Genomic DNA, 22,632 nt, shown 5'->3' on the forward strand with positions numbered 1-22,632 from the left:
TACTTTTGAAAAATATAACAATGACTTGTTCCTTTACACTTATGCATTGAAAGGTTAACATAAAAGTCAACGGTTTCGCCAAAAACAGGAGTGCCCATTTCGCCCCGGGTGTCCATTATGCCCCTAATCCCCATACTCCTGATAAATCCCAAATTTCATTTGTCAATTTCTTGATTTTTGCTTTGGCTGACCAAGCCATGTGGGAAATTACACTGTTAAAAATGCTTTGACATCCATGTGCACAACAGAACATGTGCTCGATGATCAAATTGAGATTTGAATTATGAAAAGAAATCCACGTACTCCGGTGAGACTCGAACTCACGACTCCCAATTCGCTAGACGGGCGTTTCTATTCCTTCAAGCTACGGAGTCACTCAACTATCACCGTCGCCAGCAGGCCTAGAACTGAACTCGATTCCACGGTCGCACATGGTTATCTTCTTTTCACAACAAAAACCTCCTTCGGAATAGAAGCGCTCGTCTAGCGAATTGGCAGTCATGAGTACGAGTCTCACCGGAGTACGTGGTTTTCTTTTCATAATTCAAATCTCAATTTGTTCATCGAGCACATGTTCTGTTGTGCACATGGATGTCAAAGCATTTTCAACAGTGTACATATTTCATTGTAAAGGAGCGCTTTCATACAAGTTTCGTTTATCAGATTTAATTCTGGGATACCATATTGAGTTAATACATACAGTGATTTCTAACCTAAAATCGTATCTAGTATTTATGCTAAGCATGAATGTTTAATATTGTATTTCATTGCGTTACAAAACGATAAGAAAAAATCGGTTTATTTATATTGTTATGAAACTCAATATCCATGGATTGTATATTATTTTGGGGGATTAGGGGCATAATGGACACCCGAGGCGAATGGACACCCCTGTTTTTGCCGAAACCGTTGACTTTTATGTAAGACTTTCAATGCAAAAGTGTAAAGGAACAAGTCATTGTTCTATTTTTCAAAAGTACCATTTATATTCCTTCAAAATAACCAAAATATCATTGAAATTGAAGTATGTTTTACATATGGTGGATTTCTTATAATTTCGAAGCAGCAGCAAATAAGGTATTACGAATGATAGAGTGTGTCCACCATACAAACAAGTGAATTGTTAGCTTATCTACATGTAGATGAAGTATGGATGAATGAATTATGAGATAATAATGGATGAAGTATTATATTTTTGATCAGAACACACTGAAAATAGCAATTTCAATGTTGTGGTCTATTCGGGGCGAAATGAACACTGGCAATTATGAATGGATGTACGTGCGTTGCATACTGTTAGGCGTTATAGAGAGTTTGAAAATATTCAATCCGATTATTTTAGGCTATAATTTATTTCATCAACGTTGAAGTCATGTAAACTCGTCTAAGATGGAGTATTATATATGTGGTATTGATCTCCGATGGCAAATTACTTAACTGGTCGATATTCCCAAAGATGCAGCATGAAATATGCAGGGGTGTCCATTATCCCCCGATGGGTGTCCATTTCGCCCCATACCTTTCCTGCCAGCCCCAAAAAAACACGGTTTTCAATTCATTATTTCTTCACAATGATGATATTCTACCAGCTGTAAATGATTGAAATACGTAGGAAACATGTTAAAGTTGTAAGCCAACTAATAATATGTTAAGTTTTTGTCTGTTATACAGGCCTATCATACTCATTTGCTTAGGGTGTCCTTTATGCCCCTAATCCCCTTAGTAGCTAAACAATAACAAATTACAAAATACCATTCGTGAATAAAAACTAATTTAACGAAAAATGCTTGTTTGAACATACTATGCGGTGGGTCAAGCCGGTCAATCTTAACCCACTGATCAATGATACCCCACTTTACGGTACCTACTTTTTCTCAATGGTTTTTCGAACTTTAAACAATCTATTTAGAACATACAAAAATCTCTTTCCGTGTATTTCACTAGATGCAAATGTAAAGTCGGTTGGGCAGGAGATGGATTTCACTGCGGCCCGGATAGAGATCTAGATGGATGGGCAGATTTTGACCTTGGATGTGCGGACAGTAGATGTCGTCAAGATAACTGTGTGTATGTTCCAAACTCTGGCCAAGAAGATGCCGACAAGGATGGTATCGGAGATGCCTGCGATCAAGATGCCGATAACGATGGCGTGATGAACAGCCCAGTATGATTTTGTTTTCCTACTTATCATTGTAATAACTAGATACAGTTCATTTCTATTTTATAGGACAACTGTCCATTGGTACATAACCCGGATCAATTGGATACTGATAAAGATGGAGGAGACAAACAGGGTGATGCTTGTGACAATTGTCCGACTATTGCCAATATCGACCAGCACGATGTAGATGGAGATGGAATAGGTGACGCTTGCGATCCAGATATCGATAACGATGGAATCTTAAATGAGCGGGATAACTGTCCGAAAAAAGCAAACTCCAACCAGTTAGATAGCGACGGAGATGGAATAGGTGATGTTTGTGACAACTGTCCCGCGGTTTCAAATGTTAACCAGGTATTTTCAAATTCTGTTCAAATCATTATATTTTGCAAAATTGAATTTTTACTTCATAGATGGATTCTGATAACGATTTGATAGGTGATGCTTGTGACAGCGATATCGATAGAGATCGAGACGGTATACAAGACAGTAGGGATAATTGTCCTAAGCTAGCCAACTCAGATCAACTGGATACTGATGGTGACGGAAGAGGTGATTTATGCGATCCAGATGCAGATAACGACGGAATTCCTAATGCCGAAGATAATTGTCCAATTGTCTACAACCCAGATCAGATGGATGCAAACAGTACGTACATGCACGTACACTCCCGTGCAAAAGTTTGGGGTCACCCCCTCAAAAACATGGAAAAGTTTTTCGGTCATCTTTCATTCAATTCACTTGTTCTTAGACTCTATCGAAAGATAAAGTGTTAGATTTGATTCGTAGGTACTTATCACAAATTGTTTTTCCTAAATCTGTACGAAAAGTTGTTTTCCGTGTAATTCAAAATTGGGTTAATCAAATTTTCAAATGAAAGTTGCATTAGAACCCTATTTATATTCTCTTTAAGACCCTTCTTCTTCTTCTTCTTCTTTATGGCTCTATGTCCCCACTGGGACTTGGCCTGCCTCGCTTCAACTTAGTGTTCTTTGAGTAGGTACTTCCACAGTTATTAATTGAAGGGCATTCTTTGCCTGCCATTGCATGAATTTGTAAATTGTGAGGCAAGTACAATGATACACTATGCCCAGGGAGTCGAGAAAATTTTCCCGACTGGAACGGGAATCAAACCCGCCGTCTCCGGATTGGCGATCCATAGCCTTAACCACTAGACTAACTTTAGGACCCATTTATTAGATTTTAGCGAAAAAAATCGTAAGATAATTTAAATTATCGAATTATGTTTACAAGTCACCGTGCAAAAGTTTGGGGTCACCTTCCAAATGAGTCGGATTTTTTTTCAAATCGTCATTTTTGCGTACAACTTCCATTCCTTCTTTGATAGTTGAAAGGCAAGACACAAAAATTGTTGTAGAATGTTCATAAACTAAGTAGAAAATGGTATATAACCATACTAAGCGAAAGAGGATGGAAGTTAGATAAAAATGACTTATTCGTGAATTCTTCCCTATAAAACTGTAAGTGTTTTAACCACAAATATACCATTGCCCCAACATCTATAACAACGGATGTAATTTCTCCGAATAAAAAATTGTTATACAAATCGGGATTTTGAGTTTTGGTGTAATGGAGTGCTCCTGGAGTGACTTTCGGGATTTTAAGTAAAAAGAAAATCATGTTAAATACTGTTCCTTTGAATTCCACTAAGAATTTGCATACTTTGACAGATTCAGGGGATAACCAAAATAACTGAGGCAGGCAAAATTTTCATTTTTCAAAAAATGTTCAACTAGCTGTAACTTTTCGATAATGGGCATCAAATATTTTCAAATTTTTACTGTAAGTTCATCAACTAGTTGTGTACCAGTGGTCCAAATTTGAAAAAGATCGGACAATTCTACACGAAGTTTGAAAGATTCTAGAAAAAAGGTATAATTATCCGATAGCCAAATATGAGCTGTTACCTTACCTTACCGGTCAGGCTAAGGCCGGGGTGGCCTCTGCTGTACATAGTAGCCGCCTCCATTCCACTCGGTCCATGGCTGTTTGTCTCCAGTTCCGCACTCTGCGTAGGGTCCGCAGATCGTCCTCCACTTGGTCGACCCACCTAGCTCGCTGCGCTCCACGTCTTCTTGTACCGGTCGGATGACTCTCGAGAACCATTTTAGTCGGGTTGCTATCCGACATCCTGATGACGTGACCCGCCCACCGTAGCCTCCCGAGTTTCGCGGTATGGACGATGGTTGGTTCTCTCAGCAGCTGATGCAGCTCGTGGTTCATTCGCCTTCTCCAAGTCCCGTCTTCCATCTGCACTCCGCCGTAGATGGTACGCAACACCTTTCGTTCGAAAACTCCAAGGGCGCGTTGGTCCTCTGCACGTAGGGTCCATGTTTCGTGCCCATAGAGGACGACCGGTCTAATCAGCGTTTTGTAGATGGTTAACTTCGTGTTACGGCGAACTTTATTCGATCGTAGAGTTCTGCGGAGTCCAAAGTAAGAACGATTTCCTGCCACAATGCGCCTCTGAATTTCTCTGCTGGTGTCGTTGTCGGCGGTCACCAGTGAGCCCAAGTACACGAATTCTTCAACCGCCTCGATTTCATCACCGTCGATATGAATTCGGGGTGGCGGGCGCGGTGATTCCTCCCTGGAGCCCTTTGCCATCATGTACTTTGTTTTCGACACATTAATGACTAATCCGATTCGCCTGGCTTCACTCTTTAGTCGGATGTATGTTTCCGCCATCGTCTCAAATTTACGAGCAATAATATCAATATCATCGGCGAAACCAAGCAGCTGAACGGACTTCGTGAAAATCGTCCCACTCGTGTTTATCCCCGCTCTTCTTATTACACCCTCCAAAGCAATGTTGAACAGCAAGCACGAAAGACCATCACCTTGCCGTAACCCTCTGCGAGATTCGAAGGGACTCGAGAGTGTCCCTGATACTCGAACTACGCACATCACTCGATCCATCGTCGCCTTGATCAACCGTATCAGTTTATCCGGGAATCCGTATGAGCTGTTATATCTCCGGATTAAACAAACCGAATGCAATGAAATTTTGATCGTTCATGACTAATATAATAAACTTTTAAAAACATTTGACTTAATTTGAAATTATGAATAAGAAAAAAAGTTATAACGATTTCATTTATTCTGTTTTTTTATTAATTTATCTATTTTTCATATTTATCCCATTACTTTTTCAATTCAATGTCGGCCGTTTGGTTGCTTTCCTTCACATAAATATATTCAAGTCAATTAAAGGAAATTTAAATGAACTATAATTACTATTTCGAATTTTGAAACGATGATGATGTTTTGGATAAATTGGTGTTATATTAGGAAAATAATCAAATCGTTATAATTTTCTTTCGTGTAAATAATTTCAAGTTAAGTCAAAAGTTTTTAATAGCTCATAATATAAGTCATAATTGATCCAAATTTCATTGCATTCGGTTTGTTGAATCCGGAGATATAACACCTCAAAGTTGGCTATCGGATAATTATACCTTTTTCTAGAATCTTTCTAACTTCGTGTAGAATAGCCCGATCTTTCCCTAACTTGGACCACTACTAGTTGACGAACTTACAGTAAAAATTGGAGAATGGTTGATGCCCTTTTTGAAAAGTTACAACTAGTTGAACATTTTTTGAAAAATGAAAATTTTGCCTGTCCCAGTTATTTTGAGTATCCCCTGTACTTATTTCGACCTCAACTGTGAGGTCGTCTTCAGTGTCTTGTACTTGACTCGACTACAAGACACTGAAGATGACCTTACAGTTGAGGTCGAAATAAGTATCTGTCAAAGGATGCAAATTCTTAGTGGAATTCAAAGGAACAGTACATTGCACGATTTTCTTTTTACTTACAGATATTCCCCTAACAAGCCCAGGTTCATCATCATCATTCGGGATTTTGTTATTTGGGATTTTGGGGTAGAATTTTCAGAGCTACTCACTAGTACATCCAATAACAATCGTATGTAGAATTGAAGAAGAAATATGTGATAAGTCAATCAAACAGATTATGTGGTTGTTTACACATTCTGTATTTTTGTTTGATTGCTTATTGGATTGGAGCACAGTGATTTGTTCTGACTGCCACTTGATAAATCCAAATCCTTCTCAAAGTTAAAATAAATATTGTGATTCATGAATTCAAAAAATCAAAAAGATTGTCATTGTTGAACTGGAAGTTTAAGGAATGTTACATATATTAATTTAAACGGCATTTTTATCAAAAAATTATCCCTTTGCTTTGCACCAAAACCCAAAATCCCGAATATAAAAGTACATTCTGAGAAATGACATTCGTTGTTATGGATTTTGGGGTAATTGTATATTTGTGGTTAAAAAACTTACAGTTATATAGGGTAGAATTCACGAATCAGTCTATTCCATGTCACTTCCATCCTCTTTCGTACTTTATTTCACGAACTTAGCTGATTTAGTATGGATTTCATATACCATTTTCTACCTTACCTTATTCTAGAACTTAGTTTATAACAATTCATAACAATTAATGTGTCTTGCCTTTCAACTATCAAAGAAGGAATTGAAGTTGTACCAAAAAAATGACGATTTGAATAAAAATCCGACTCAGATCTCATTTGGAAGGTGACCCAAACTTCTGCACGATGCAGGATGCTAAGGGGTGACCCCAAACTTTTGCACGGTGACTTGTAAACATAATTCAACAATTTAAATTATGTTATGAATTTTTCCGCTAAAATCTAGTGAATGGCTCACAAAGAGGATAGAAATAAGGTTCTAATGAAACTTTCATTTGAAAATTTAGTCGTACCAATTTTGAATTACACGGAAAATTATTTTTCGTACTGATTTAGGAAAAACATGTAAGTTTAGATATTTAACCCTAAAAGGGATACCTGGGGTCCATTGGACCCCAGGCGCCTTTCAGAGCTCGTCTTTGATGGAACACACTTAGCGAGGTGACGAAACTGAGGCCATGAAGGTATCCCTTTTAGGGTTAATGAAACTCAACATATATACAGGGTGTTAGGTTCCTGAGTGCAAACTTTTTAAAGGGTGATAGAGGACCATAAATGGTGAAAAAAATTGTTCTACGCATATGGTCAAATCTCAACCGTTACGTAGTTATTGAACTCCCCATGTTTTTGACTCTTATTGCCTTAACTGGTTATAACTTTAAAATGGTCAAACTTATCGCACTTTTTTAACCCTTATTCGAAAGATTATTGAATTTTCTATCAAATGGCATCTTTGAACCGATTGGTTTAGTTAAATAACTAAGTTTTCTAGATCGAATAGCCTAAAAGTTGTGTGTTTTAATTTGTTTTTGTCAATTATCTTTGAGAAATGCGTAATAATTTAAAATTCTTTCTTTGGGAAAGTTGTGATCCTTGTTTCACTCTACAGTTCGTTCTTTGACATCAAACTTCTATCTCTTATCGTTTTCTTGCAATTTCGATTTAAACGTCGCATTTCAGATCAGAAATTTGCAATCGTCATGGTTAGCACTTTTTTGCGCACTGTGCTGCACATTTAAATCAAAATTGCAAGAAAACGATAAGAGTTAGAAGTTTGGCGTCTAAGAACAAATTGTAGAGTGGAACAGGGGCCACAACTTTCCCAAAGAAAGAATTTTAATTTATTACGCATGTTTTAAAGATAATGGACATAAACAAATAAAAATACACTATTTTTAGCTATTTTGCCCTAGAAAACTTAGTTATTTAGCTAAACCAATCGGTTCAAAGATGCCATTTGATAGAAAATTCAATAATCTTTCGAATAAGGGTAAAAAAACTGCGATAAGTTAAACCATTTTAAAGTTATAGCCAGTTAAGGTAATAAGAGTCAAAAACATGGGGAGTCCAATAACTACGTAACGGTTGAGATTTGACCATATGCGTAGAACAATTTTTTACACCATTTATGGTCCTCTATCACCCTTTAAAAAGTTTGCACTCATGAACCTAACACCCTGTATATGTGAAAAAGATGGATAATTTATTAGTGAAATTCCGAAAAAATCCACAGCTCAGGTGAGATTTGAACTCACGACCCTTATTCGCTTGACAAGTGCTTTTCCAACTAAGCTACCAAGCCAATTAATGACACGGCATTTTAGTTGTCATAAGGTAATTCCAATCTCAACGATCATGTTTCATCCTTCCCTTAACTTGCACCGCAAATATATCCATCCAATAAGAGTAATTACAGGTGGGGAAGGAGAAGAGATGGCTATGTATTAGTAAGCAAAGAAAAATGTAAACACAAATAGTGACGTCACTACTTGACACGCGTTCTTATGGGAGCTCGCTTTGCTTGTAGTAGTGACATGTTTTGCACCAGACACGGATCTCACGCACACGAAGTATCGTCTTCCCCACCTCTATTAGACTCTCATTGATATCCATCTCTTATGATCATATGCATATGAAGAGTGAGAGCAATTTATTTTTAGTATTGAACCTGTTGCCTATCTTACAGGCGTCTCTTCTCCATCCACTTGATGAGGAAGAACGAATGAAACCTGAAACGCCATCAATTTGCGGTGCAAGTTAAGGGAAGGATGAAACATCCCGAGCAGAAGGGCATACCTTACAAATACCATACGAAGAGCAACATGTGCTCTAATACCTAAAATTGTTATTGCTGCGTTATTATACGAAATGTTATGAGAACATCACAATAACAGGTTGAGGTATTTGAGCAGAGTTTGGTATTCATGTAGTATTTGTTGGTTTAGCAGTGAAAATAACCGAAGAACAAGATTTGCTATTACAACATGAAGTCATCGAACAAATGAAACATTTAACCATTATGTGGCCGACAGGGTAACCGGGTACCCAGCACCCATTTAAAATACACGGTGTAGAAAAAAGCAAAACATTTGTCGGACACATAACGGTTAATAATAAGAAATTAGTTTGTTATTCAATAACTTTGGGATAACAAATACAGCACTTGAAATGTCAGGTATGCATTCATTATTGAAATAACAATACTTGTTATTTTCCAGGTGGTATTTATACAAAATTTTGGTATTCGTTTTTGTTATTTTGTCTCTAATTACCACCTAATGAAGGGCATATCAAGGTATGGTAGTATTAAAGATAAATACCTTGATATGTTATTCTCTTGTTTTTTTTTTCTTCTGCTCGGGATGATCGTTGAGATTTGAATTACCTTATGACAACTAAAATGCCGTGTCATTAATTGGCTCGGTAGCATAGTTGGAAAAGCACTTGTCTAGCGAATAAGGGTCGTGAGTTCAAATCACACCTGAGCTGTGGATTTTTTCGGAATTTCACTAATAACTAGCTGTCCCCGGCAAACTTTGTTTTGCCTACTGTGTTTTTTGACAGTTTCAGGTCCCTAGTCAAGCCCAAGTTCCCGTTCAAAATGTATAAAAACCCCATTTTCAAAAACTTTCAATTTTCCCATTTCCAACTTTTCATTTTCCTTTCCCCAATTTTCACGGCTGTTCGAGTCCGTATGAAGTTGATCATCAATATTAACTTCTTTTCTCGATCAACCTAGATAGCTGTGTAGTGTCGGTAGAGATTGTCTCAATTGGCTAAGAATAACACTACGGACCGCCTGTTCCGGTGGTAATAATCCACCAACAGGTGACCCCTAATTCATGGTGTGATGCGGCTTTATGCTTACCGTGCCAAGGAATGAATGGCTAGGGGGGTCTAATAAAAACCTAACCGCTAACGGAGCCTGTGGAGTACCAGGGCGCCCTCCACAGTATGTAGCCCTTACTGCGCTAACCGGAGCAATGGTGCAGTGGACCTTGTGTTTCTCCGAGACAATCAGCTGCCCTTCTTTAGGGACTGTCCATTAATTAAGTAAGGAAATTTTTGTGATTTTCCGACACCCCCTCCCCACCCTTGTAAGATTTTTTGTATGAGAATCCCCCACCCCCCATAAACCCTTACGTAATTCATGAATGGCCCCTTAGTCTCACTTGAGGCTAAATAAGGGCGGGATTATGAAGATGTTGTCAATTAGTTAAAATTTTCACCTATATGATTTCGCATTATGCGGTTTACACAGTGTATTCTGTGTATCCTCGCCTTTGGCGTTTTCCAATCGATACCGATTTGGTTTTATTGTTGCTGTTCTTTGTTGTGCTGTTGTTGCAAAGAGTTGAATCTTACCTAGTTTGGGTAGTGGCTACGGTTAGGATAGCTCAGATCAATCTTCAGCATAAAAGAACAGCAACGATCAATCTTTGCAGACTTATGTAAAATGGTACACCCCAATTGGCCTTGGTACAAGAACCTTACTTTCGTAAGGAAAATTTCTATCTAGGAAACCTTGTGATCCCGATGTTTGCCACTTTCAGTAAACATGAAATGGCAAACTCGCGTATCATGCCTCGAGCCTGTGTGCTTGTCAACAATGCAATAGTTGCTACACTCATCTCTGAACTAACCACCAGAGATGTATGTGCTATCACAATTGATGTATCTGTTGGAAACCTCAACAGAATATACGTCTATTGCACGGTGTATTTACCGCATGATGAACCATCCCCTACGGATGCTTCCAAACAAGTCATCGCATACTGTACTTCAAAAGGCCTTCCGCTAATTGTTGGCAGTGATGCTAATGCCCACCATATCATCTGGGGTAGCTCAGACATTGAGGCTCCAGTTGAGACTTGAGAGGCTCCAGTTTGATGGAGTACTTAAGTAGTACAGATCTTGCATTACTTAACATAGGCAACCGCCCTTTCTTCATGGTATCTGCTAGAGAGTGAGTGTAAGATATAACGTTTGCTTGAGTAGAATGAGTCACGAGCTGACCAATTGGCATGAAGAATCTTTATCTGACCATCGCTATATCTTTTTTGATTATTCAAATGTTACTTCGCAAACATTGCGTTTCAGGAATCCTCGGCAAACAAACTGGGATCATTTTACTGATTTGGTTGCGGCCAAATTTCATGGATACTCATCATCCATTGACACTCCAAGTGATTTAGATGATGCCGTTGATACTACAGCGACCTTCATCATGCAAGCTTTTGAAGAAACATGCCCTCTACGGTCTGTGAAGATCACAAGAGGAACCCCTTGGTGGAACTCTGATCTGGCGAAACTCAGGAAAAAATGTAGAAAGAGTTGGAACAGACGACGTTCGGCTGGTTCGGAGGCTTTCAGGTCGGCTCGCAAGGCCTACAGGAAAGCTCTCCGGTCTGTTGAACGATCTGGTTGAAAAAACCTTTGTACAAATGTTTCCAGCTTGAGTGAAGTCAGTCGGTTAAACCAATTCCTTGCGAAATCTAAGGGTTTCCGGGTGAACGAACTTCGTTTGCCAAATGGCGATCTGACTTCCTCTGATGAGGAAGTTCTGGAATGCTTATTCAGCACACACTTTCCTGGATGTGTGGATATTACATCTTCGGATGAACCTGATGTCTTTTCTTGTAGTGATGATTCTTTAGCTTCGGCTCGGAGTATTGTAACTATAGAATCGATTGAGTGGGCTCTTAATAGCTTTGCTTCAGAAGGGATTTGATTATTTCAAACATCTTTTGAAAAAACTACTTGTTTGCAGTTTTGCTACAGGGAATATTCCCAAATCCTGGCGGGATATTACTGTAAAGTTTATTCCGAAAGTGGGTCGTGCGTCGTATGCAGAAGCAAAGAGTTTCAGACGACCTATCTGTTTGACCTCTTTTCTTCTGAAATGCTTAGAACGCATTGTGGATCATCACATCAGTGATGTTCATCTGGCCAACGTGCCTCTTCATGTGAACCAACATGCGTACCAATCTGGTAAGTCCACTGTGACTCTTTTACACAAGATTGTTTACGATATCGAGAAAGCATGCGCTCAAAAGCAATCTTGTTTGGGTGTTTTCTTAGATATCGAGGGTGCCTTTGACAACGTGCTCGAGGAGCTGAATTCAGCAAACGCTGTTCACCTTGTATGGGTACCTGGTCAGTCTTCCATCGCTGGAAATGAATTGGCTGATGAGTTAGCTCGCTCTGGAGCATCACATGACTTCATTGGCCCTGAGCCAGCTATTCCTATATCAAAGTGTTGGATTAAGCTTCACATTCACACCTGGGCTGTCACTCAACACAGACAATATTAGAATAGTTTGGAGTCATGTCGTCAAACCAAATTGTATAGGGCTCAGCCTCTACGGGTGGCGAAGTATTTTACTAATCTGTCTAAGCAGAATTGCAGCATGCTGGTCAAAGCATTGACTGGCCACTGCCGACTCAGCTATCACATGGCGAATATTCAGCAAGCTGATTCATTTGCCTGTGATAGCTGTGAATCCGATTATGGAACTTCGTATCATTTGATATGTAACTAACCAGTTTTCGCGCAACTGCGTTTCCGATAATTCGGTAAACACTTATTAAGTCAAACTGACTTCAGGAACTTGAATCTTCAGGATATTCTGTTGTTCTTAACCCGCTGTGGTAAAGAGCTATAGGCTCTCTTTCGCTTTATGCGTTATTACAGTGCCCTTTTCAGGGCGCTGTTTGAACCCATTGTGGTACGCTTGTGCGTTAGTACCCTCTTTCAGGGTATTTTTCCTATTTCCCTACCTGTCCCTATTCGCATCCAAATATTTTTCCTTCCTTTTCCCTCAGGTAGATGATGAAATAGGCTGTTATTTTGGCGATGGCACAAATGTCCCAAATGGAGGATAACGTGCCTCTGGAGCCGGCCTTCTGATACCTGATACCGTTCAAAATGTATGAAAACCCGATTTTCAAAAATTTTCAATTTTCCCATGTTTTTTGCCTCATAAACCTTCCTTGGGTGAAAACTAACAGAACCAAACTTAGTCTGTTCGCAAGTTATGCGCGGTCCCACATATGCCACTGCATTTATAGATTTATCCATCTTTTTCACATAAATATATGTTGAGTTTCATTAAATATCATAAATTGACCACTCGGATTGGTATACCGAAGACTTTACCCTTAAGCAAGGTTGTTAATCGATAAATTATCGTTATCGCCGATAAAGTTAACGTCTGTTATCGTTTATCGTCGATAACGATAACGTCTTCAAACGGATTCGTCATCGGCGATACAGTTAACTGTTGAAATTATCGACTCGATAACGTCTCCAGAAAATTTTCTTCGCGATCTGAACCGTTGTTGATGCCGTCACTAGGGTAACTAGATTTATCGCAAACTTACCGAAGGTACGTTGATCTTCGCGTTGATTCATCGTTTGGTTATCGTTATCGAGAGATTATCGAGCAACCTTTATCGTTATCGAGTTTGCGTTGAGTTAACTGTCGATAATTTATCGGTTAACAACCTTGCCCTTAAGTCATTTCGAGCTTCTACCTCTTCTGTAGTAATCTGTCGTAAATGAAAGAGTGCAAACGTCAAATTTGATGGCCTTCCAGGTTTCATTCGTTCTTCCTCATCAAGTGGATGGAGAAGAGACGCCTGTAAGATAGGCAACAGGTTTAATACTAAAAATAAATTGCTCTCGCTCTTCATATGCATATGATCATAAGAGATGGATATATTTGCGGTGCAAGTTAAGGGAAGGATGAAACATGATCGTTGAGATTTGAATTACCTTATGACAACTAAAATGCCTTGTCATTAATTGACTCGGTAGCTTAGTTGGAAATGCACTTGTCTAGCGAATAAGGGTCGTGAGTTCAAATCTCACCTAAGCTGTGGATTTTTTCGGAATTTCACTAATAATTTATCCATCTTTTTCACATATATATATATATATATATATATATATATATATATATATATGTTGAGTTTCATTACATATCATAAATTGACCACACGGATTGGTATACCGAAGACTTTACCCCTTAAGTCATGTAAGTTTAGGTAAACTTTTCATACTAAAAATTTCATATGAAATTTGTGATAAGTGTTTACGAATCAAATCTAACCCTTTAACTTTCGATAGAATAAACGAGTAGGTTATATAAAAGATGACTGAGATAAGATCGAAAAACATTTCCATGTTTTGAGGGGGTGACTCCAAGCTTTTGCACGGGAGTGTAAAAGCCGCTACCTTACAAGCATTATTGCTGAACAATAGATGAACAGACTGCTTTTACGCTTATTTTTTTTTAAATTTTGGCTGAATAAGCTGTTATTCAGCTATCATTGCCAGTTGGGATACAGTAGCTAGAAATGTTGCATGTCAAAAGCAATTAGGTATTCAGTTACCGAATTTTTATTGACTAGGCAGTTTTTGAAAACGTCGATTTAAGAAGAAAATAATACTGATTATTCCTTCCCAACTACAAAATGCAATCATTAGGCTACACCACCATACGGTAGTCCAACTTAGATATGTTATATAAGCAATATTCAATTGTCACTTAAAATTCTTGGCATTTGGCAGCACTGTGTGTGACAGATCTGTAATAGTTATTTATGCAACAAGTTGCAAAATGATGATTTTTTCAGCACGAGTCGGCAAGCCTCGTTGGATAAATTTGACGGGTGCTGAAAAAATCGAGTTTTGCAACGAGTTGCAAACAACATTTTTTTGCAGTACCGTCGATGGGGGTGACAATGGGTCTGGGGGGTGAGATTGGGTCAAAACGGAGAAATATAAAATTTGAAATAGCTTATCAACTATCGCTAATTTATATTGAAACTTTATATTATTTCAAAGAGGAGATGTTTTTACACGTCATGATGCAGATTAAAATGTTTGGCAATAATCGTTTTTTGTTAAATTTGTGGCTAAACTTATATGATGAAGCTACTAGTAAATCACTCTGAAAAAATTTCTCCTTCGGAATGTTTAACACAAGTACCTTACCATAAATTTTCTTATAAGTGGTTAGCTGTAGGTATTACCTGGTTGATGCAATGAAAAAAACGGGCTGTCGTTGCTCTTTTTATTTTAAAAGTCAATACTTTCGACCCTATGTCTAAATATTAAGAATGGGGGTGAGATTGGGTCAAGCAAATTATCGAGTGCACATAAACTTATCTAAAAATTTAACTAGTTTTCCAGTCCCCATTTGACGTTAGAGTGGTGCCATGTTACCGTATCTTCATAAAAGCACTTTTTTTTTCGAAAATAGTGTCATATAAGGATCATTCATAAAATACATAGAAAATACTGAAGAAAGAAGAATAAATCTATCGTTTTGCTAGGGCTCAAAAAAAAAAAAAAATATTCAAAAATATTTTTAAATGTTATTGCGGGAGAGGTTCTAATAATGTGAAATGTTGTGTAACATAATATTTGATAGACCCTCTATCTTGAGATGGAGTGATTTGCTTTGGCTATATAGAGGCCAAAGATCATGTACGTAAGAGTTTATAACGGAGGGTTTGGTTAAACATGTCTTATGCAGTATACTAAAAATATATTTTTTAATCAATCTTTCAATGCGCCCCTCCCTCATTGCAATCCCCCCTCCTCTCATGGAGGTTGAAACTTTAAATGAGGATGATTATGGTGGCTAAAAATGGCGATACAACATGCAAACGTTATTTTATCAAATTTCAACCATTTTTTCGGATGTATTAGCCCTTTTAGGCGGATTTGAAAAGTTTAATGCCAGGTGATCTTGTAGGTCACCTGAGCATTTCACAATACTTCCAAAATAGGCCAGTAATGAAAATGATTAAAGACTGGATGAAACCTGTGGAGAACCATGATGTTCCTTACAAGTTGCACGAAACAACTCGTGCAGATTGGGAAGTCGGAGGTCCCACTGTTCGTCAAGGATCAATCAAATTCTATACAGATGGTTCAAAAGTTGGAATAAAAACGGGAGCAGGAATCTACGGCCCTGGAATACAAACATCAGTGGCGATGGGACACTAACCTACGGTGTTTCAAGCAGAGGTTCTTGCTATTTTGAAATGCGCAAATATCTGCCTTGAGCGAAAATACAGATATGCAAATATTTGTATTTTCTCAGATAGTCAAGCTGCACTAAAAGCATTGTGCGCTTACAAATGTACTTCAAAGCTTGTCTGGGAATGCATTCTTTCACTGCGCAGGCTGTGCCAAGGGGACTCAGTAAACTTATACTGGGTTCCAGGTCACTGCGGCATTGAAGGGAATGAAATGGCAGACGAGCTTGCTAAAAGTGGTTCCAATTTACAGTTTGCTGGCCCAGAACCATTCTGTGGTATATCAAACTGTACAATTAAAATGGACCTGAAACGCTGGGCTGAGCAGAGGGTGATATCCAATTGGATGGACGTCAAAAATTGCAATCAGTCAAAACGATTTATAACACCAAATGCTTATAAAACCAAAAAGCTCTTAGAGCTCAACAAGAGAGCTCTATGTACATACACTGGCCTAGTAACTGGACACTGTCCGAGCAGGTATCACTTGAAAAATATTGGCCAAATTCAGAGTGATATCTGTCGTTTCTGTAATACGGAACGTGAAACCTCGGAACATCTGCTTTGCAGTTGTGGTGCTTTATACATGCGCAGGCAAAGATTTCTAAATAGTGGTTGCTTGCAACCCAGTGAGATCTGGTCTGCAGAACCTGGGAAGGTCTTGGGGTTTATTAATTCCATTGCACCTGAATGGGAGACGACGCGTCGTGGCAGAAGCTGATTACTTGACACATGGTAATTAGCTGGCTAGATGCGAATATCAAAACGGGACATGCCACAAAAGTTCAGCTTATTGGACGCAGTGGCTTAAATTCCCCAACAGGGGAGGAAAAAAAAGGCGGATTTACCATCTTTTAAAATTACCTAAGTCTTAATTCGTAATGATTACATCGTATTTCAAGTAGCTTTACTAGATATGATCAATAAAATTAACTTATATTTTTGAATAGGCGATTTTGAATACTTTGACCCATTCTCACCCCCTCTAAGGGGTGAGATTGGGTCAATTTTCAATCATTTGTAGTTTAGTAAGCAATTCATTTAATATGAAACTTTCTTGCTAAACTATCATAACCACATAGAAGAGTATACATACCAAATAAAAAGTTATTCTGACTTCAATTGCATTTGTTATTTAACAAACAATCTTTGAGCATCCTTTTTTGACCCATTCTCACCCCCAACGACGGAAATAAAAATTCTCATTGAATTGGATCATTTCTTGATGTACAGCCGTATTGCAAAAGGTATTTATTTGCGGACTCACCCTGCAAATGACAGCTAAGGGTGCTAGAAACAAACTTTTGTATAACGGCAACTATAAATAACGCTTAGAGGTCGCCCCGGCGAGATTTTTAAAAAATGGCCATTTTTCGTAATATATTTCATGCAAATAATTTTTACATGTCGTTAATTAGTTTTCACAAGTAGTTTAAATTTAGATCAACCTGTAAAAAATATAAAAATGGTAAGCATTGGCAATTTTTGTACGGGTAAAAAAATTGTATGAAATATATAAGTTGCTAACACCCTTAGCTATCATTTGCAGGGTGAGCCCCAAGATTTTTGACCATGTGCAATTTTGGGACACCCTGCTGTACAACAGTTGGTTGCCAGAAATTTTCGGGCAGCCGTTGGAAATACGAACCTTCGAAAAAACAATCCAGATTTCCGGGAGTAGGTTAACAAGAAAAGTTTCTTCTGATGCTCAATGGACGCAAAAGTAACAGAGGAATCTCCGGTGTAATGTTCCCTTCGAAAACCCGAGCATTTCACAGAAGCTTGACAAAAGTTTATATGAACAAAAGTGCCGAAAAGTGGTACTTTTCGGCATACTTATTTGAGTATCGAAAAACAGGGTAAATTAATGTTGTTCTCGCGTGTGAAAAGTTAGTCATATTATGCAACGTAATCCCAAAAATATTTTATGCAATTCAGTATCATAATTTATATTTAATACAATTCGTTTCAGTATCATAATGGCCTTCTTTTCCGTACCGGTTTATTATGCAGTTGAAATGAGTTGCGGAATAAGAAATAGTTGCATTTTGTTTATCATGCAACTCGTTCGAGTTACATTATGCACATTATGCAACTCAAATGAGTTGCATAATGAAAAAATCATGGCATAAAATTTTGTATGAAACTCGTTGCAAAAAGTTGCTTGAGTGCTTCAGCACTCTTCGTTTTTATCCAACTCGACAAGCCTCGCTGGATAAATGTATAACTCGTGCTGAAAAAATCAAATTTTTGCAACTCGTTACATACTACTACTCGTTACTCGTTACAACTATTATGCAACAGTACCATAATTTTTATTTTATGTAACTCGTTTCAGTATTATAATGGCCTACTTTTCCGTACTGATTCATTGTGCAATTGAAATGAGTTGCATAATGAAAAAGAGTTGCATAATGTTCATCATACAATTCATTTGGGCTGCATAATCACCATTATGCAACTCATATGAGTTGTATAATAAAAAAATTTTGCATAAAATAATATCTAATAGTAAAAAACATGTATGCCGATTTAAAAAAGACACTTCACCATCTTCAGCCAGAGGCTGCACAGACTGAACATTGCTAACACGATAGGCCACAGTGGTGGAGAACAAACGTTTTGTATCTGATGATGGCTGAATGAAGTAGGCCGAAACGTTATGCCAAAACGATTTGGAAAGTCTTTTTTCACCGAAAAAAATCAACAAATCTCGAAACATTGCTAACACGAGGCAACGGACAATACGCATAACAGACCAAAGGAGAATTTTCCGTTTGACGAAAAGTTTTCCCCGACTGGAGCGGAAATGGAACCCGCACTCCAAGGCTTACGAAATGCCTAAACGACTGACGCCGCTAACCGCACGGCCACGAAGGTGCACTATCTCAAGATGTGTGTACGGCCAAAATAGACAAAACTGATGGTGATTATACTTTAATGTATTGAAAAGTAATCGTTTAAAATTCAGATATGATATCCTTACTCAACCTGACCATTTACACACAAATTATAAAAAAAAATCCAGCTTATCAACCATTATAAAATATCTTCAGATGATGGCGTTGGCGATATCTGCGAGGAAGACTTCGATTTGGACAAAATTCCAAATTATTTGGACAACTGTCCCAATAATTCCAAAATCTTTTCAACTGACTTCAGAACGTATCAGACCGTCGTGTTGGATCCGGAGGGTGATTCACAAATTGATCCCAACTGGGTAATCTATAATAAAGGAGCTGAAATTGTGCAAACTCAGAATAGTGACCCTGGATTAGCGGTGGGGTAAGTTTACACTATAACCCAAGATTAGCCAAATTTAAAGTCCGGTGCTTATTTTTAGATATGATGCATTTGGCGGAGTTGATTTTGAAGGCACATTTTTCATTGATACGGAAATAGATGATGATTATGTTGGATTCATATTCAGTTATCAAGATAACCATAAGTTCTACGCTGTTATGTGGAAGAAAAATATACAAACCTATTGGCAAGCAACACCTTTCCGTGCGTCGGCTGAACCAGGAATCCAACTGAAACTGATAGATAGCAATACCGGCCCCGGACAAATGTTACGAAACAGTTTGTGGCACACTGGTGATACTAAGGATCAAGTAAAACTACTCTGGAAGGATCCACGAAACGTTGGCTGGAAGGAACGCACTGCTTATCGTTGGTTATTGCTTCATCGTCCAAAAATAGGTTTGATTCGTCTACGAGTGTTTGATGGTGAAAAAATGGTAGCTGACTCGGGCAACATCTATGATTCGACCTTAAAAGGAGGGCGCCTGGGCGTGTTTTGCTTCTCGCAAGAAATGATCATTTGGTCTGATTTGGTATATAGGTGTAATGGTAAGATTTGAGAATACTTGGGAAACTTTTGAATATCATTGCTACATTTTTTTTTTATTTTTTTTTTTCTAGACAATGTTCCTGAGGCAATTTATAGAGAACTGCCCCCACGTCTCCAGAAAGAAGTTCAAATTGACTACAAAACGTGATAGGATAATGAATTCATTGACGATCGTAAACTAAATTTTCAATAAATATTTAGGATAAACAAATAAGATAAAAACTATGTCGTAAATAAAAGCTTATTAATCTGTAGGAAGATTCGTGTTTGCTTCTTATGGGAGAAATTGCCATTTGTTAAGAAAATGGTTATATACTTCGATAGGATTATGAATGTGGTTTCATAGGGGCCAAAAAACGTAATACCTTATTCCAAGGGGAAGTTGATTACTTTTCATAGATGACATTCTTTTGTATAGAGTATTCTATATTCTATATCTCTTTCGGGACGGTGCGCAAAAAAAATCAAATCTCCATACAAAACGCTAGACTTAAGCTCTTCAGAATTCTTAGATTTCCCAGCGATTGTTGATCCTCATTTGGAAGAAATAAAAATATGCGACAGATAAAACCTTTTCATGTTTTATAATTCAGGTCCACTTTTTGCTTAACTTGTTGTGGCAAGTCTCACATGTAAGGTAAATAACAGATTGTTTGCACACATACAAGTAATGGCTCAATTGGCCGGGGTTCTGCTAAACCGAACTAAGCGCCAAAAACATTATTCCGAAATAATTAAGCTTAAAGTCCAACAGGTCACAAATAAACAACAGTCAAGATTATTTGAAACTTTTCCTCACATATGTAACTTACAAGCCTTTATTAACCATCAGAGATGAAGTATACATTTAAATTATATGAAATCATTGATATAATTGCATTTAATTTCTTGGTAATTTGCACTCAGTTCACTCTGGCTGAACAAAAACAATGGAATATGGTTTATAGTACAGTATGGCTGACTGTGTTTATTTGTTTTAGAGGAAACCAGCTGGATTGTAAAAAAATCTTGATTTTTCATCGTCTATGAAGTTGAAATCGATATCACTCACAATCCTTCACATCAGTCAGAAACGACGCGTATAATATGGTAGTGCGGAGGTTTTAAAATAGTTTGAAATATGAACGGCGGAAGCCCACCCAGTCCAGCCCTTCCCACCCATGTTTTATTTTTTCATAGGCAATGCATGTGCAGGCACAGAGCAAGAGTGATTATGTCCAATGATGTCCTTGCATGTCCTGAAGTCCTGCGATGTGAAAGTGGAGCAATTTGTGTACTTCAAATTTATGCTGGTCGAAGAAAACCATGAAAATGTTCTGCCAAAGTGAACTAAGACAAAACAAGATAAAAAAAAATATGAAAGAGATTCGAACTTGGATCATTTAAGCGATAACCTAGCGCGTTACCTCTAGGTCATTTTACCTAGCTGAAGGTCAGTCGTTAAGTCTGAATCAAGTTTTAAAAGTGCTTTTCAAGGATGGTTTTCGTGAAAACACCATTTTTCGATCAGCCAAAGCGAACTAAATGTTTGATTTTTTCAAGCTCTATTATTCTAATTAGCCTTGTTGTTCAATGACGGCTCCTGTGTTAAATTATCAGTATGAGGAGTGTCGACATAATCCAGGTATTTAAAACCAGTTGATTTTTGTGTTGCTGAGAAAAAAAAAAAGATTCTAAAATGCAGTGGATTTGGTTCGGTCTGGCTGAATGTGATTTGGAAAAATGGTGATCAGCGCCATCGAAACATAAGTTCCATCCATATGTCTAATTACGTGTTCAACTCTATCACAGATTTTTACTATGAGTCGGTTAGAAGTTAGAAATCTGACGACGATGAGGAGAACTTGAAATGTTCATCATCTGGACCAAACCTAAAATGTTTCGCTGATTCTATGGAATGGTTTACAGTTCACTCTGGTTGGATGCAATTTTATTTTTTGTATGTTCTGCCAAACAGAAGTTATGAATTTCCTCCACGAAGAGCTGTCAGAATTACTGGATTTTTATACGGAAGGAAGATCATCTTATTCTTCATCCAAAGGATAAGAAAACTTAATTTTTCAAAAAATAATCTTTGGTTCGGTTTAGCAGAACCCCGACCAATTATAATTGATAATTAAGAAATAATAAATAAAAAATGAATAATTATTAATAGTACATAGTTTACGCAACAAGGTGCAGAATGATGATTTTTACAGCACGAGTCGTACATTTATCCAACGAGGCTTGCCGAGTTGGATAATTACGATGAGTGCTGTAAAAATCGAGTTCTGCACCGAGTTGCGTACAACGTTTTTTGCAGCTTCATAAAATACCACTTGAGGATAGTTTTTTAAAACAAAACTGTTTCACACTGATGTTCATAGCCATGATTAAGGAATTCTGATCATAGCAGGTTATACAGAACAGTTGTCACAATTTTTCAAACCTTCGTCCAGAAAGCATCAATAAGTTGATCAAAACTAAAAACAGTGCTGTAATGGTTCATTACGCAACGCAAATCAGTACTGTAATGAACCATTACAGCACTGTTAATTTGATGTGGGAAAATAGGCCTTTTCCTGGCAGATTTGCGTGAGGTATAATGGCCTATTACGATGAGAAGTTGCAAAAAACAGTTTACACCACATAAAACAAAAACTAAACAGACGAAAACAAATTTGCATACCTGTTTTTGCTCAACAACCCAATTGTGCTAGGGGTTAAATAAATATTTTCAAAACATACAAAACAGGCTTGCAACAAAATTTCGCTGATATTAAGGCCGCACGGGACGACGTGTAATTTTTCCTATCTTCCCTCTC

The 22,632-nt window shown here is 37.8% G+C and overlaps 1 protein-coding gene across 4 annotated transcripts in view; it reads left to right on the forward strand.

The window, feature by feature from the left end:
* The window catches only part of LOC109403696 (cartilage oligomeric matrix protein), a 120,001-nt gene extending 99,915 nt beyond the window's left edge, over positions 1–20,086 (forward strand). For all 4 annotated transcript variants that reach the window (XM_062851737.1, XM_062851739.1, XM_062851738.1 and 1 more), the window contains 6 exons: positions 1,945–2,164; positions 2,228–2,515; positions 2,575–2,809; positions 19,032–19,260; positions 19,319–19,827; positions 19,900–20,086. In XM_062851737.1, the coding sequence (XP_062707721.1) occupies positions 1,945–2,164; positions 2,228–2,515; positions 2,575–2,809; positions 19,032–19,260; positions 19,319–19,827; positions 19,900–19,976 (1,558 nt within the window). In that variant the 3' untranslated portion in view covers positions 19,977–20,086. The remainder of the gene's footprint in view (positions 1–1,944; positions 2,165–2,227; positions 2,516–2,574; positions 2,810–19,031; positions 19,261–19,318; positions 19,828–19,899) is intronic.
* Positions 20,087–22,632: the final 2,546 nt, after the last annotated feature.

This window comes from Aedes albopictus, chromosome 2 (assembly GCF_035046485.1).
Source record: "Aedes albopictus strain Foshan chromosome 2, AalbF5, whole genome shotgun sequence".
Lineage (NCBI taxonomy): Eukaryota > Metazoa > Arthropoda > Insecta > Diptera > Culicidae > Aedes > Aedes albopictus.